Genomic DNA, 17,433 nt, shown 5'->3' with positions numbered 1-17,433 from the left:
TTAAAAAGAAATATTTTCACATTTTAAGATAACTAAATATTCGAAGACGGCTTCATCAAGAAAATAGTTTAGGGAAAACAGCTTACATCATACCAAACAAATTTATATGACTCACTTTTCCTTTTCTTCTTGATGTGTGGGCAATTTTCAGGCTTGACGTCTACATCCATGATTACTTGGTTAAGAAGGGCATGAATACGACAGCTGAGGCATTGGCCAGGGAAGCTAATGTTAATCCGGGACAAGCTGGTAAATGTTTTTTTTTTGTTTTTATTACGGAGAAATTCCCGAGGACCAATGGTGCAAGGTTTGTAAGTCGGTGGATAATGGGCCTCTCTATCTTTCTCCATTTAAATACCAGGTAGTAGGGTTGAAACTGATTTTTAATGGTGCTTTAATAGTGAGCATTATTCATTAAAGGTTCTCAATGCTTATGCTTAATTTGGAATGTGAACCCATGATTGATGACCGTGTTACTCTTAAGAAAAAGAGTAGTATATAAAATAGAAAATGGAGGGAATAATAGACTAATTCAATTGTTTATGGTAAGACGCTTTTCATGTTTCTAAAACTGTATTAATTGCTTGTTTATTTTAGAGAAATATGCACCACAAAGTGACTGATCATTTTATTTAATGTACCATTATTTTATTGTGGGATATGTTTCAGCTGTCAATTGTCCTGGGGGATTTCTAGCTGAGTGGTGGGATGTATTCTATGATATATTCAACTCTAATCAGGCCGAGCAGGCCCAAGAGCCCTATGCTGAGGTGTTAGCTAAACTTTTCTAAGTTGAATTCATTTTTTCTGTGACAATTATAATCTGAATGCATGATTTTTTAAATTTTCAGGTTCCACGGACTATGGACAATGCGGTACCTTATATCCCTTCTGTATGCCATCATTTTCTCCTAACTTTGCAATCTTTTGGTCCTAATTTTATGGATTCTAATATCTCCCTTGTGATGCCACCATTTTATCCTAACTATATGGCACCTAATATATCTCTTGCGATGCAGGGCTTTAATCCTGACTCTAAGATAAAAATACAAGAGCAAGGCAACCTTGTGTTGCCTGATGAAGAAGTGACGTCCAAGTTACGAATTCTTGAGGTGGACGATGCGAGTCACAGGGTGCCATCTGCAACCGCTTCTAGGTAACATTTTTTGTTTATTCCTAATTCGGATTAACTTTTCTGCACTTAATTTATTTTACAGTGTTTGCCTTATTCACTTAAATGTGCATGGAAAGAGCTTGGGGCCATGTTGTATCTGTTCTGCTTGTTCGTGAAATTTTTGTTTTTTTGTTACTAAGGGAATGGAATGAGATTAATTGGGCAAAATTATGCCCCCGTTGGGTTTTGCAACGAGGTTATGAGTTATGACCGTTACATTGGATGTATCCTAATCTCCGTGTTTCTTGCAAGAGGCTGCTGTTGTTACATGCCCTTCAGTCTAGTAACTTGAGATCAATTGCTTAGTAGCGAACGTGATATAGCCTTTCTACGATAACTAGTTATTGCTAAGAAGTTGTGTAGCGAAAGCATCATTTTAGTTGTTGAAGTTGGCAAATCAGAAGATTTCTAATTCCTTTTGATGTACATTGATGTCATACAGCCCCCCGGTGCAGCAAATGCCAAATATGCCTCAACAGTGGGAGGCCAGAGTATGTTTACATTTCCCTAACAACAGTGAACTTTTTCAATAAAGTTGTGACGTAACTGACAAGATTTCATTTCTGATAGGATGAGACAAGTGGTATTTACTTTGGAAGAACCAAGCAGATGGATCCAAATCACTGTGGCCCTACAAAAGCTTTGCTTCCTACAACTGGATCTTCTGATGCTGGTTTGTCTATATCTGGTTTCAAATATTTCGTATTCAGATATTAAAATGTTAAGGAAGTTTTCTGTTTTAGTGGAAACTCATACCAGATCCTCTGCTGCTCTCCTATCAGGCTCTTCCACCGGCTCCTGCTCCTAGATGCAGCAAGCTCCCTAATCAAATCAAGATCTCGCGATTTTCTGATCTTCCTCTTGGCATTGCGTGAAGAAGGTGATCACTTCAGAAAGCTTATAATTCATTAGCTATTATAGAGTACATGTAGGCTTTATCCATGAGAAGAGACAGATGAATTTCGTTACTTCTTTATCATGTTAAGCATTTGACTTTTCTTGTTATCCAAGTTTTACTCTTGAGTACTCGGTCATGGGTGGAATAAGTTCTGATACAAATATTACATGTTGTTTCTTTCTCCCAATTACCAAATAGCTGTTGCATGCTAGTTAATCAACACAAAAATTTGGGAGAAATAGTTCTTCAAGAAGCATTTTGAAACTTTTTCTACAAATAGGAAAAATGACACTATATGCAGTCTCTTGCATTTTGTTAATCAACACAGAGATTTAAGGTGCAGTGTCTTGATGGTTAACGTTAAGCTGCTAATACATTTAGAGGTAGCAAAGAGGGTTTAGGTTTTGACAGTGAAGAAATCATAACATCAATGGCTTCAGGCATGAGTGATTCAGATAAGGTCACAGGCAACTGTGTTACATCTAGAACAATGTAATATAGAATGCTGAGTTGGTGATGGTGATAATACAATGTTATATACAACACTATATTTGGTCCTAAGTTTGTTGTATCACAAGTTTCCTTGATCTCCTATGTTGACGTAGAAGTGCGAGTGTCCACTGAGAATGGTCTGTATGAGGTGATAATGGTTCTATTAGGGAATTCTCTTACATTGACCAATAGCAAAGAAGTTGATAAAATGCATGGTCATTGACTTAGTTAAGCTTTTGAGGATTATATTTGGTATTCATATTAGCAACCTTATCGTTGATGCTTGAAGTAACATTATACTTATGGTAGTTAAGCTTTTGAGGATAAGACTCCAAATAATATTAATGAACTTGATCATCGATGCTTGAAAGAACATTATGTTCATGGTACTTGTATTCAAGTCCATTTTTTAGGCTTATATAAAAGATTGCGTTCCTGTAAAGATTCTCTAATAATAGAAATGTTTTTATCATTACTGTCAAAATGATAAAAACAGAACAGCATTCTGTTCTCTTTTCCTGTAAAGATATGCAGCTAAAACAACAACAACAACAACAACCCAGTAAAATCCCACTAGTGGGGTCCGGGGAGGGTAGTGTGTACGCATACCTTACCTCTACCCCGAAGGAGTAGAGAGGCTGTTTCCGAAAGACCCTCGGCTAAAAGATATGCTATAATAAATATCGTTATGACAAGAAGATCTTGAATAGAGAGTTTTACCCGGGGACATGGTTCTTCTATACAACTCCAGACTAAAGTTGTTCGCGGGCAAACCTAAGTCCAAATGATCCAGATCATTCAAGGTGGTGAATGTCTACCCCTTTGGTTCTATAGAATTAGGAGTTGATGACGGGAGTAGAACATTTAAAGTCAATGCCAAAGAGTCATGCATTATTTGAGCCACGTGGATGAAGGAAGATTGGTATTGGAGATTGAGTTGGGGGACCACAATTGGTACCTGAAAGGTGTGTTAAGTCGTTCCACGAAGTTAAATATGACGCTTTTGTTTCTGTTTGTTCTGCTGAGACTGTGCCGTAAGAGTAGAGTGCATAGATTCAGGAAAGTTTCTGCATTGCGATATTCAGGGGAATACATCCTCCCGGTGCATCATTTGGTGAATAGGGGGTAGGGTAAAAGAGGAAGGGGATCCCTGAGTTGGTAAAGGGAACGGGAGTAGAACATTTAAAGTTAATGGCCAAAGAGTCATGCATTTTGAGCCACGTGGATGAAGGAAGATTGGTATTGGAGATTGAGTTGGGGGACCACAATTGGTACCTGAAAGGTGTGTTACGTCGTTCCACGAAGTTAAATATGACGCTTTTGTTTCTGTTTGTTCTGTTGAGACTGTGCCGTAAGAATAGAGTGCATAGATTCAGGAAAGTTTCTGCATTGCGATATTCAGGGGAATACATCCTCCCGGTGCATCATTTGGTGAATAGGGGGTAGGGTAAAAGAGGAAGGGGATCCCTGAGTTGGTAAAGGGAAAACGAATGGTAGTTCAATTGCTTTTGAATTCCATAACACCTACTAGTCTATCCCCTTTTAAGCTCGGAAAACAAAGACCAAATACTTAAGTTTTGTATTATCAAGTATTAGGAATTTACTTCACTACCTTTTCTCATTGGATGATCAAAGAGAAAAGGAAGAAATCCACTTAAAGAGGAACCTTGAGTGTCATTCAAGAATTATTTCAGATTCGTCGAGTCAGGACTTAGCTCGATGCCTTTTAATCTTGAAGCCTTCCATATGAAAACACCAATCAGAGTGTCCCACTTTCATCACTGTTCAAGTAGTGATCTCACTGTCAATCAAGCTTAAACCATGAGGCTCTAGTGCTTATAAAATCGAAAAGCACAAAAAAGCAACAAGTTTGATGATGTTTGAAGCGAAAAGCGAGAAGTGATGCGCATGCTTCTTTGAAGTAAAGTGCACTAGTTACAGAAAACTAAAAAAATACCAAACATGTATAAATTAGTACTATAATAACGTTGATATTAATCGAACTCCTCATAGTTGAGTCAAAAAATGGACCGCATCTCGTTACAATGATTTCGCGCATCATTATTTGAAGCGCACACTTCTGTGAAGCGCATGGCTTCACCCACGAAGCGATAACTCCTCGCTTCGCACTATTTCGTCGTTCTAAGTGGCGAAGCGATGACTTTTTATAATACTATTGAGACTCAGCTGATCTTGCCATCATAACATAACATGTTTGAAAGCCATCTTTCTTTACCTTGATCGACTTCTATATTCTTCAAGTAGCTTCCTAAAGCTAACATATTTTAAACTACTCGTTGTCTTTGCAAGTAGTCCAAAACTAAGTTGCTCGGACTCAGGTGCGGGTGTCCGATACGGGTGCGGATCTAGAGGTCGGATCCTTCATGATCTAAATTATAAGAAACGGGGAGTACAGATCCAGGTACGGATACGGGTGTGTGGATTTGGCTAAAAATAATTCACATATCTAAAAATAGAACTATAAAGATATATCTAAATTATGAGACATTATGTGAAAAACTTAAAAGGTATTATAAGAAGGAAAAAATCTTGGTCAAGAGGAGTATCCGAGGAGGAGATAAAAGGAAAATGACTGATATAAAAATTTCTGTATACAAAGTATTTCATTTTCTTAAATTTCACCCTAACTTCTGTTTTGATTTCAAAAATCATTGCATATGTCCCGAATTTCTCCGTCGACTTTGGTCAAAGTACTCAAAATCGGTTGACCAGATTTGGTACGGATCACACACCCACACCTGCGCCCATACCCACGTAGTGTCGACACGGGTGCGCCACTGTAAGTGAAGAGTCCGAGCAACTTAGGTCCAAAACCCTTCTATCTAGGTCATTCCAATTTCAGCAAGTTATGACTAGAGGGCGTCCGACCCGGTACAAGTAGCATCAGAGGAAGTCATAATTAAATAGGTATATTCCATTTGTGACTTCCTTTGTCTTTCTCTAATAACTGCAATAAGATAGAGCATTAAAGTAAAGATATACATTGTGAAGTTGAACATTTTTCATCCCAATTCTTCAAGTCGTCATAAATACTTAAACAATAAAGACTCCAATTTCATTCTATTTTCTATTGAATGAGTGTTTAGTGTGCAATGTTTATGAAAATTTGGTGTTAATAGCAAGTATGACTTTCCATGACTGTCATGAAGTTTCCTAATCCTACTTTCTTGATTATATTTGCAAATCCTATAAGAAATAATACATTCACACATTAATGATTTATTAGTTTGGACTAAACGAAAAGGAAAGTATTCATGACATTAGTTTTGATTAGTGAGATTGAGACCGTAGTGGTAGAAGTTTGGGGCTAAAAGAATTTTTTCATTGGTCAAATGCTCTTACTAAGCATGTCTCTCATAAAAAGATAATTTACGACATCTAGAAGAACTAAAGCTTCTACTGCTCCTTAAGGTTAAAAAGCATGAATTTCCGAGTTACCACATTATAATATTTCCTAGAAGTAAATATATTAATTTTTTTTATTTATAAACGTGGTGTCCGGAGGCTTGCGTGCACCTCGACTAAATCCTTGGGGTACCTGCTAGCTCCCACCAACACAAGTATCGAATAATTCTATCCATCAAGGCTTGGGGATCGGAAGAAATCACCTAGTATTTTTGCCTCTATTAGAATTTGAACTTGAGACCTCATGGTTCGTAAACCACTTCGTTGACCACTAGGCCACACCCTTGGATGCTAAAGATATTAAACATTTAGATCTATTATATGAAAATCAAGCAACATTATGCTTTTGTAATTTCTGCACCTAAGGGTATGGTCAGCGGTCAATATAGTGTGGTGAAAATCATTGAAGACCAGAATTCAAATTCCAAAAAGGGCGGCCCGGTGCACTAAGCTTCCACTATGTGCGGAGTTCGAGGAAGGGCAAGACGACAAGGGTCTATTGTACGCAGCTTTACCCTGCTTCTGCAAGAGGCTGTTTCCACGGCTAGAATTCAAATTCCAACGGAGACAAAAAAGATGCTAGGTGATTTTTCTCATTTACTGAAGTCTTAGTGATGCTGGTGGGAGATAGTTGGTTCCCAGTGGATTAGGCAAGGTGTCGCAAGCTGACCTGGACACCAGCATTATAAAATAGGATAATCTTCTCATAATAGTTACGACGTATTATGTTGTCGTGTTTATGTGATAAACTTGTTAGTCATTCCACCGTGATAAATGTACCTCACCATGATAAATGTATTTGGGTATGGTAAAAACTGTCTTTTATCATTGTTTCTAGGACCTCCCTAAGTTGCATAATTGAGTTTCTTAAACTGTGGTTAACATAGTTGGTAGAGACTATAGGCCCTTAACAGCTAGCATGATGTCGACTTTGGTTCTCTGAGGAAGTATTCCAGGGAAGCGGTTTGTCAATTGTCACTATTTAGGATCACATGGTAAGCAATTAGGATTGTAGGTTCACATGGGCGCGCTGTGGTCATTGCATACTTGTAAATGTATCACTTAGCCTCATAAAACTTAGCTGCTGCATTATGAATGGCTCCTGTGTTATAATTTGTGATGTTCATAAGTCGTGAAATCAAGTTGTAAAATCTTAGACCAACATATTAGGACTAAGAGACCACCTGCGCAAAATGGCTATCCTGTTTGTTGACTTTATGGAAATTCATACAAATTATATACCAGATCATCTATTTTCTTAGTAAGTGCTATTCATTTATTAGGAAGAGAGAAAGTCAAACAAGAATTAGCAAATAAAAAAGAGATGTGTTCTGCCCTTTGCTCTTCTAGTCAAGTGAGATAGTCCTCTCCAGGAGCTTAACCTTGTGTGGCCAGAAATGGATCGATGACAGCCGGGATCCCGTTAGGCACAAATTCCAGTTTGACTTAAGAAGCAAAAGTAGAAACTGAAACTAATCTTCCTTCTGATAGATTTGCCCATGAAGGACAAGAATTTGTTGTAGATTTAAGTATGAGCTTAGCATGTAAAAGAGTTTACTCTTTAAGTCCATGAATCACCAGTGACTTAAAAACTTTCTGGTTGACATGACTTAATAAAACTTGTGCAATTGAAACCTCTTGGAGTTGTGTGGTAATGTTTTCATGCGTATCTTGTGGTCTGTCTCACCCCTCGCCACCACAGGGTGGATTTTTTTTCATAAAAAAATTACTACTGCATCCTACCAGGGAAAAAAAATTAATTCTTCCATTTTTGTTATTAAATTTATATCACGTATAAAATCTTAAATGAACTGGAAATGACCTGTTTCCGTGCTGGCTGTGTAATTCTTCATAAAAATCCCTCAGTTATACTGAGAATTCTAATAAGCTTCTTTTCATTTTTGATAGGTGCTAGCAAATGTTATATAATTCACTGTTGTCAAATCATTATACAAGTGGCATCCTGGGAAAAAAGAACTATACAACATGGATTTCATCTTAGAAATCCACAAAATCTATACAACTGTTCAGGTAAATGCCTCAGCACCAGAAGAAGAAAAAAGAGAGAGCGAGCAATCCATGTGTATATATGCCTTTCTGTATGTTTAAATTGGCAATTGCTTCAACTTTGAGACAAGATCTGGTCTAATAATAGAATACCACTTACTTTATTATCTTATGAGTGAAGAACTGTGGTTATTAGGAGCTGAAAATTGGTCATCTCCTCTGTCCCCTCTGCATCTCTTTATCCTTTGATTCTGAAGTTGATACTTAGAATATGCACATATTTTCCACTGGCTTGCTTTATGGAGCTGCGAATCACCTTCCATTTCTGTATATTATCTACAGTTTCATTTTGAAGATTTTTCTCATCAATTAGCATCACAAGAGCTGCCATTAAATTTCCTTGCAATGATCACACATATGATATATTAAATCTCTTAAGGTCTAGATCATACAACTGATGAATTTGAACCAGCAGTTCAGTAGATTCATGCTACTTTATTTAGTTAAATATTGGTGGAGGCATTTATGTGTTCTTTATGATTTTTTATTTATTTCTTGTTGTACTTCCTATTGATTTGTCCTTCCGTTGTGCCTCCAGGGAAAAACAAAGCTGCCCAACAAGTATCTAATCAAGTTTGGCTGTCAGCGGTAAGTGCTCTGAATTTTTCACATCAAAGGAAAAAGTTAACATTATGTGCATGTTTACTTTTTTGGTGAACGAAGGTGTTAAAACTTAAAACGGGACAAGAATCACATGGAAGGAAATTGTCTCGAAAACCTACCAATTTTTGGAATAAATTCTGACTTAGCTAAAGATAGGACATAATGGAATAAAAAGATTCAACATAGGTGATATCTACTAGTTGGGAATAGGTTTTAGTCATGTTAGTACGTTGATTTTGAACCTATCAGTTTTTCCTAGGAGTATTTTGACCTTATCATAGATGTATATGCTAGTAAAAATATAGAGAACTTTCATTATCATTCACTATTATTGAACCTATTGGTTTTTCCTAGGAGTATTTTGACCTTATCATCGATGTATATGCCAGTAAAAATATAGAGAGCTTTCAATCTTAATATTATTTATATATATTTAAGTTAATTTTCACTTCTATTTTTGTTTGGTATGATGATGACATGAGTTGACAAAATGGAGAATTCAGTGAGGATTCCTATAGCCAACCCAAAATTGTGTGTGATTGAGGCATAGTAGTTATTGTATATGCATATTTAGTTTCAATTTTTTGGTATCATTCTGTTCATTTCTTCTCGGAAAGTTGGTTCTGTTTCTGATGTCATTGACTGTCAATTGTCTAGCCTCGTTTAATAGTACCAAATAATAGAACAACTGTCAAATACTAAATCCTACAGGATATTTTACCTAAAGTGGAAGCTCAAATATTGGATATGCTTATATCTCATTCCGATTTAAGCGGAAAAGATGCAGGAGTAACTTGAATGCTTATTAGCAATCAGTTTGTTCCTGGTGATCGACTGATCCTACCAAAAAAGCTCTTATTTTAGTTTTGACATGGAGCATGAATTCATTTTTAGAAAATTCTGGTCTTTGAGATTTTCTGCAACTTTGTGCATGAATCGTCGCTATTTAAGTAAGAAATTAAGTTTAAAACTTTAATTAAAAAATGTGAGAGAGCCTTATGCAGGAAAGAAGTAAAATTCATCAAAGTAAAGATTTGCATAAGATTTCAGCATAAACAGCTTTAAACCCCTAGTGATTGGCAGACTAAAAATAATGATTTACACCTTATGATTCTAATCCGAATACCTATATCGAGATTTTCAATCACATCTGACAATATCTTATTTTTGATTCTATACATGCCAGCTCATGAATTAGTATCTGGTTTTAATTTCCAAAAAATCCCAAATGTGTCAGAACTTACTATTTTTGGAAAAGTTACGGAATCTACATCAATAGGATCGTTTCTTATTCCATGTCTTTAGATGAGATTCCCTTGTCCTTCTTTCTTCTTTCTAATTATAAAGAAGGGAGAAAAAGGGAGAAGCGAATTTTGATAATTTTATTGACGAAGTGGCAAGCAGCCCATTGTATAGGGTTCCAAACCTATATGGCTAATAAGAGGGAAGGGGCAAACCTAGGAAGTCTAAAGTAATGAACAACGATGATCCATCATTGGCGGACGTCACACATGACACAACCAATGCAACTTAAGGTCATGCACTAATAGAAATTCCTTACTTACCTAGTAGCAAAGGAGAAAGGAAAATAAGTAATTTTATTGATTGCACGGGGAACATCCTGCCTACAGATTTATACATTGAAGGGAAACATCTCACTATCTCTTCTTCTATTTTTTCTTCCTCAGGATTGAGCAGCTGCTTGGTGATACTTAAACTTCTGAATTCTTGAGGCTCTTATTTTTGTGTCTAGTCTCCTATGATTCAAGAGCTTTGTTATAGGGTATTTAAAATAATTATTAAAAGGAGCTCCTGTTCTATCTTTATTATAACCATTAAGAAAGTATCACATATTGCTTTATTAAGAATTAGAATCGTATATCATATGCAGGTCTCAAGCATGATATTCCATCAGATGATTTGCTTCATATATGCTTCAGTTCTTATTCCTTTTGCAGGCATCTCTTTGATTGGTTATCCACATTCTACTAAAAGCAAGCTCCTCTGTTTCTTCTTTCATCACATCAGAAGTGTGTTGGTTGGTGTTGCATGGGAGGAAGTTCCTCTATGTTGTCTTAATGGCATCATGTGACTTGTCTTGTCCATTTAAAAAAAATTGTAAATTGGATGTCACTTCTTACGCATGTGTGATAAGGTTTCCTTGCTCTTGCATTCTCTTAGATAATTTGATTCAGCTTGCTACCTGAATTAAATTTTTTGGTAGAGAGAATTCGATAGCAAGGCTACCTCATGATACGTGCAGAAGAAGTGACATCCAATTCACTTTTTCTAGAGATGGATGAGTCATATGGTACCATCAGCCAATACACTTCCTCTCCGTCCAAAGCATATATAATTCATTGGAGGAATGAGTTTAGGGCTTCGAAAATAATGCAAAGTACTTTGGAATTGTATGACAAAGGAGGCCTGTCGGAAGAACAGGCTTTTGGTAGGACATAAAGCGCAAAACTATGATTACTGGAGAGGTTTCAGATTTGGAGATCTCGGGTTTTTTCTTGCAATTGGATTTTGACGGGTATGTTGTAGCCAAGCCAGGAACAATAGAGACTAGCCCATGGACGTTTGTGCTGCTAGGTATATTCAAGACAAGAAGTACAGGCAAGCCACTACAGCTGCTGGCTCAGGTTAGTGATCTGAATTTTACTTTAATTTTTCCTTTTTGTTGGTTTGCTTGGTTGGCCATGGCTATTGCTATCTTTACTAAGACCATTAAGAAAGTATCACATATTGCTTTATTAAGAATTAGAATCGTATATCATATGCTGGTCTCAAGCATGATATTCCATCAGATGATTTGCTTCATATCAGAATAAATTATGCTTCAATTCTTATTCCTTTTGCAGGCATCTCTTTGATTGGTTATCAACACTCTACTAAAAGCAAACTCCTCTGTTTCTTCTTTCATCACAATAGACGTTTGTTGGTTGATGTTGCATGAGAGGAAGTTCCTCTGTGTTGTCTAATGGCATCATGTGACTCGTCTTGTCCATTTTAAAAAAATTGTAAATTGGATGTCACTTCTTACGCAGGTGTGATAAGGTTGCCTTGCTCTTGCATTCTCTTAGATAATTTGATTCAGCTTGCTACCTGAATTAAGTAGGCGTTTGGACATAAAAATTGTAAAATTCCAAAAAATGGCGAAAATTTTTTCAAGTGAAAATGATATTTGAAATTTAGAGTTGTGTTTGGACATAAAATTTAGTTTGGGTTGTTTTTAAATTTTTGTGAGTGATTTAAGTGAAAATTTTGAAAAAAGCTTTTTGGAGTTTTTATAATTTTCGAAAATTTTCAAAATGCATCTTCAAGTGAAAATGGAAAGTTTTATGAACAAACGCTGATTTCGAAAAAAAGTGAAATTCTTTTGGAAAAAAGGAAAAAATATTTTATGTCCAAACAGGCTCTAAATTTTTTGGTAGAGAGAATTCGAAAGCAAGGGTACCTCATGATACGTGCAGAAGAAGTAACATCCAGTTCACTTTTTCTAGAGATGGATGAGTCATATAGTACCATCAGCCAATACACTTCCTCTCCATCCAAAGCATATATAATTCATAGGAGGAATAAGTTTAGGGCTTCGAATATAATGCAAAGAACTTTGGAACTGTATGACAGAGGAGGCCTGTCGGAAGAACAGTCTTTTGGTAGGACATAAAGTGAAAATTATGATTACTAGAGAGGTTTCAGATTTGGAGATCTCAGGTTTTTTCTTTCAATTGGAATAATGCAAAGTACTTTGGAACTGTATGACAGAGGAGGACTGTCGGAAGAACAGGCTTTTGGTAGGACATAAAGTGAAAATTATGATTACTGGAGAGGTTTCAGATTTGGAGATCTCATGTTTTTTCTTGCAATTGGATTTTGACGGGTATGTTGTAGCCAAGCCAGAAACAATAGAGACTAGCTCATGGACGTTTGTGCTGCTAGATATATTCAAGACAAGAAGTACAGGCAAGCCACTACAGCTGCTGGCTCAAGTGATCTGTAATTTCTTATTTTCTTTATGTTGCTGTGCATGCTATGCCATCTTTACTAAAACCATTAAGAAAGTATCACATATTGCTTTATTAAGAATTAAAATCGTATCATATGCTTGTCTCAAGCATGATATTCCATCAGATGATTTGCTTCATATCGGAAAAAATTATGCTTCAATTCTTATTCCTTTTGCAGGCATCTCTTTGATTGGTTATCCACATTCTACTAAAAGCAAGCTCCTCTGTTTCTTCTTTCATCCCAATAGACGTGTGTTGGTTGATGTTGCATAAGAGAAGTTCCTCCGTGTTGTCTAATGGCATCATGTGACTCATCTTGTCCATTTTAAAAAATATTGTAAATTGGATGCCACTTCTTACGCAGGTGTGATAAGGTTGCCTTGCTCTTGCATTCTCTTAGATAATTTGATTTAGCTTGCTACCTGAATTAAATTTTTTGGTAGAGAGAATTCGAGAGCAAGGGTACCTCATGATACGTGCAGAAGAAGTAACATCCAATTCACTTTTTCTAGAGATGGATGAGTCATATGGTACCATCAGCCAATACACTTCCTCTCCATCCAAAACATATATAATTCATAGGAGGAATAGTTTCAGGGCTTCGAATATAATGCAAAGTACTTCGGAACTGTATGACACAGGAGGCCTGTAGGAAGAACATGCTTTTGGTAGGAAATGAAGTGAAAATTATGATTACTGGAGAGGTTTCGAATTTGGAGATCTCGGGTTTTTTCTTGCAATTGGGTTTTGACGTGTATGTTATAGCCAAGCCAGGAACAATAGAGACTAGCGCATGGACGTTTGTGCTGCTAGGTATATTCTAGACAAGAAGTACAAGCAAGCCAATACAGCTGCTGGCTCAGGTTAGTGATCTGAATTTTACTTTAATTTTTGCTTTTTGTTGGTTTGCTTGGTTGGCCATGGCTATTGCTATCTTTACTAGAACCATTAAGAAAGTATCACATATTGCTTTAGTAAGAATTAGAATCGTATATCATATGCTGGTCTCAAACATGATATTCCATTAGATGATTTGCTTCGTATCAGAAAAAATTATGATTCAATTCTTATTCCTTTTGCAGTTATCTCTTTGATTGGTTATCCACATTCTACTAAAATCAAGCTCCTCTGTTTCTTCTTGCATCACAATAGACCTGTGTTGGTTGATGTTGCATGAGATGAAGTTCCTCTGTGTTGTCTAATGACATGATGTGACTCGTCTTGTCCATTTTAAACAAATTGTAAACTGGATGTCACTTCTTACGCAGGTGTGATAAGGTTGCCTTGCTCTTGCATTCTCTTAGATAATTTGATTTAGCTTGCTACCTGAATTAAATTTTATGGTAGAGAGAATTCGAGAGCAAGGGTACCTCATGATACGTGCAGAAGAAGTAACATCCAATTCACTTTTTCTAGAGATGGATGAGTCATATGGTACCATCAGCCAATACACTTCCTCTCCATCCAAAGCATATATAATTCATAGGAGGAATAAGTTTAGGGCTTCGAAAATAATGCAAAGTACTTTGGACCTGTATGACAGTGGAGGCCTGTCGAAAGAACATGCTTTTGGTAGGACATAAAGTGAAAATTATGATTACTGGAGAGGTTTCAGATTTGGAGATCTCGGGTTTTTTCTAGCAATTGGATTTTGATGGGTATGTTGTAGCCAAGCGAGGAACAATAGAGACTAGCTCATGGACGTTTGTGCTGCTAGGTATATTCTAGACAAGAAGTACAACCAAGCCACTACAGCTGCTGGCTCAGGTTAGTGATCTGAATTTTACTTTAATTTTTGCTTTTTGTTGGTTTGGTTGGTTGGCCATGGCTATTGCTATCTTTACTAAAACTATTAAGAAAGTATCACATATTGTTTTAGTAAGAATTAGAATCGTATATCATATGCTGGTCTCAAGCATGATATTCCATTAGATGATTTGCTTCATATCAGAAAAAATTATGATTCAATTCTTATTCCTTTTGCAGGTATCTCTTTGATTGGTTATCCACATTCTACTAAAAGCAAGCTCCTCTGTTTCTTCTTGCATCACAATAGACGTGCGTTGGTTAATGTTGCATGAGAGGAAGTTTCTCTGTGTTGTCTAATGGCATCATGTGACTCGTTTTGTCCATTTTAAAAAAATTGTAAATTGGATGTCACTTCTTACGCAGGTGTGATAAGGTTGCCTTGCTCTTGCATTCTCTTAGATAATTTGATTCAGCTTGCTACCTAAATTAAATTTTTTGGTAGAGAGAATTCGAGAGCAAGGGTACCTCATGATACGTGCAGAAGAAGTAACATCCAATTCACTTTTTCTAGAGATGGATGAGTCATATGGTACCATCAGCCAATACACTTCCTCTCCATCCAAAGCATATATAATTCATAGGAGGAATAGATTCAGGGCTTCGAATATGATGCAAAGTACTTTGGATCTGTATGACAGAGGAGGCCTGTAGGAAGAACATGCTTTTGGTAGGACATAAAGTGAAATTATGATTATTGGAGAGGTTTCAAATTTGGAGATCTCGGGTTTTTTCTTGCAATTGGATTTTGACGGGTATGTTGTAGCCAAGCCAGGAACAATAGAGTCTAGCTCATGGACGTTTGTGCTGCTTGGTATATTCAAGACAAGAAGTACATGCAAGCCACTACAGCTGCCGGCTCAGGTTAGTGATCTGAATTTTACTTTAATTTTTGCTTTTTGTTGGTTTGCTTGGTTGGCCATGGCTATTGCTATCTTTACTAACACCATTAAGAAAGTATCACATATTGCTTTATTAAGAATTAGAATCGTATATCATATGCTGGTCTCAAGCATGATATTCCATTAGATGATTTGCTTCATATCAGAAAAAATTATGATTCACTTCATATTCCTAGGTATCTCTTTGATTGGTTATCCACATTCTACTAAAAGCAAGCTACTCTGTTTCTTCTTGCATAACAATAGACGTGTGTTGGTTAATGTTGCATGAGAGGAAGTTCCAATGTGTTGTCTTATGGCATCATGTGACTCGTCTTGTCCATTTTAAAAAAAATGTAAATTGGATGTCACTTCTTACGCAGGTGTGATAAGGTTGCCTTGCTCTTGCATTCTCTTAGATAATTTGGTTCAGTTTGCTACCTGAATTAAATTTTTTGGTAGAGAGAATTCGAGAGCAAGGGTACCTCATGATACGTGCAGAAGAAGTTACATCCAATTCACTTTTTCTAGAGATGGATGAGTCATATGGTACCATCATCCAATACACTTCCTCTCCATCCAAGGCATATATAATTCATAGGAAGAATAAGTTTAGGGCTTCGAAAATAATGCAAAGTACTTTGGAACTATATGACAGGGGAGGCCTGTCGGAACAACATGCTTTTGGTAGGACATAAAGTGAAAATTATGATTACTGGAGAGGTTTTAGATTTGGAGATCTCGGGTTTTTTCTTGCAATTGGATTTTGACGGGTATGTTGTAGCCAAGCCAGGAACAATAGAGACTAGCTCATGGACGTTTGTGCTGCTAGGTATATTCAAGACAAGAAGTACATGCAAGCTAATACAGCTGCTGGCTCAGGTTAGTGATCTGAATTTTACTTTAATTTTTGCTTTTTGTTGGTTTGCTTGGTTGGCCGTGGCTATTGCTATCTTTACTAAAACCATTAAGAAAGTATCACATATTGCTTTATTAAGAATTAGAATCGTATATCATATGCCGGTCTCAAGCATGATATTCCATTAGATGATTTGCTTCATATCAGAAAAAATTATGCTTCAATTCATATTTTTTTGCACGTATCTCTTTGATTGGTATCCACATTCTACTAAAAGCAAGCTCCTCTGTTTCTTCTTTCATCACAATAGACGTGCGTTGGTTGATGTTGCGTGAGAGGAAGTTCCTCTGTGTTGTCTAATGGCACCATGTGACTCGTCTTGTCCATTTTAAAAAAATTGTAAATTGGATATCACTTTTTACGCAGGTGTGATAAGGTTGCCTTGCTCTTGCATTCTCTTAGATAATTTGATTCAGCTTGCTACCCGAATTAAATTTTTTGGTAGAGAGAATTCGATAGCAAGGGTACCTCATGATACGTGCAGAAGAAGTAACATCCAATTCACTTTTTCTAGAGATGGATGAGTCATATGGTACCATCAGCCAATACACTTCCTCTCCATCCAAAGCATATATAATTCATAGGAGGAATAAGTTTAGGGCTTCGAAAATAATGCAAAGTACTTTGGACCTGTATGACAGTGGAGGCCTGTCGAAAGAACATGCTTTTGGTAGGACATAAAGTGAAAATTATGATTATTGGAGAGGTTTCAGATTTGGAGATCTCGGGTTTTTTCTAGCAATTGGATTTTGATGGGTATGTTGTAGCCAAGCGACCCGGTAAACTAACCCCCTTAGGTAGGTACGTACCGTTCGTCCTACCCTACGGACGTTTGTGCTGCTAGGTATATTCTAGACAAGAAGTACAACCAAGCCACTACAGCTGCTGGCTCAGGTTAGTGTATCTGTAATTTTACTTTAATTTTTGGTCTTTTTGTTGGTTTTGCTTGGTTGGCCATGGCTATTGCTATCTTTACGAGAACCATTAAGAAAGTATCACATATTGCTTTAGTAAGAATTAGAATCGTATATCATATGCTGGTCTCAAGCATGATATTCCATTAGATGATTTGCTTCATATCAGAAAAAATTATGAGTCAATTCTTATTCCTTTTGCAGGTATCTCTTTGATTGGTTATCCACATTCTACTAAAA

General features: G+C 36.6%; 1 protein-coding gene and 1 long non-coding RNA gene across 2 annotated transcripts in view; both read left to right on the top strand.

Annotated features, from left to right (window-relative positions):
- LOC109219196 overlaps nucleotides 1-11,785 on the top strand; it is a 19,287-nt gene extending 7,502 nt beyond the window's left edge. The window contains exons 3-13 of the mRNA XM_019383634.1: nucleotides 152-249; nucleotides 670-770; nucleotides 852-893; nucleotides 1,020-1,156; nucleotides 1,617-1,665; nucleotides 1,745-1,847; nucleotides 1,957-2,054; nucleotides 7,899-8,021; nucleotides 8,596-8,645; nucleotides 10,619-11,305; nucleotides 11,525-11,785. Coding sequence (XP_019239179.1) covers nucleotides 152-249; nucleotides 670-770; nucleotides 852-893; nucleotides 1,020-1,156; nucleotides 1,617-1,665; nucleotides 1,745-1,847; nucleotides 1,957-1,982 — 556 coding nt within the window. The 3' untranslated portion in view covers nucleotides 1,983-2,054; nucleotides 7,899-8,021; nucleotides 8,596-8,645; nucleotides 10,619-11,305; nucleotides 11,525-11,785. The remainder of the gene's footprint in view (nucleotides 1-151; nucleotides 250-669; nucleotides 771-851; nucleotides 894-1,019; nucleotides 1,157-1,616; nucleotides 1,666-1,744; nucleotides 1,848-1,956; nucleotides 2,055-7,898; nucleotides 8,022-8,595; nucleotides 8,646-10,618; nucleotides 11,306-11,524) is intronic.
- A 2,245-nt stretch (nucleotides 11,786-14,030) lies between these two features.
- Nucleotides 14,031-16,236, top strand: LOC109219195. Its single transcript, XR_002066897.1, has 3 exons — nucleotides 14,031-14,440; nucleotides 14,660-15,343; nucleotides 16,019-16,236. It is a non-coding gene; the product is annotated as an uncharacterized LOC109219195 (long non-coding RNA).
- Nucleotides 16,237-17,433: the final 1,197 nt, after the last annotated feature.

Source organism: Nicotiana attenuata, unplaced genomic scaffold (assembly GCF_001879085.1).
Source record: "Nicotiana attenuata strain UT unplaced genomic scaffold, NIATTr2, whole genome shotgun sequence".
Taxonomy (NCBI): domain Eukaryota; kingdom Viridiplantae; phylum Streptophyta; class Magnoliopsida; order Solanales; family Solanaceae; genus Nicotiana; species Nicotiana attenuata.
Note: the sequence above shows the minus strand (reverse complement) of the source record. Positions and strands in the feature narration are given on the sequence as shown.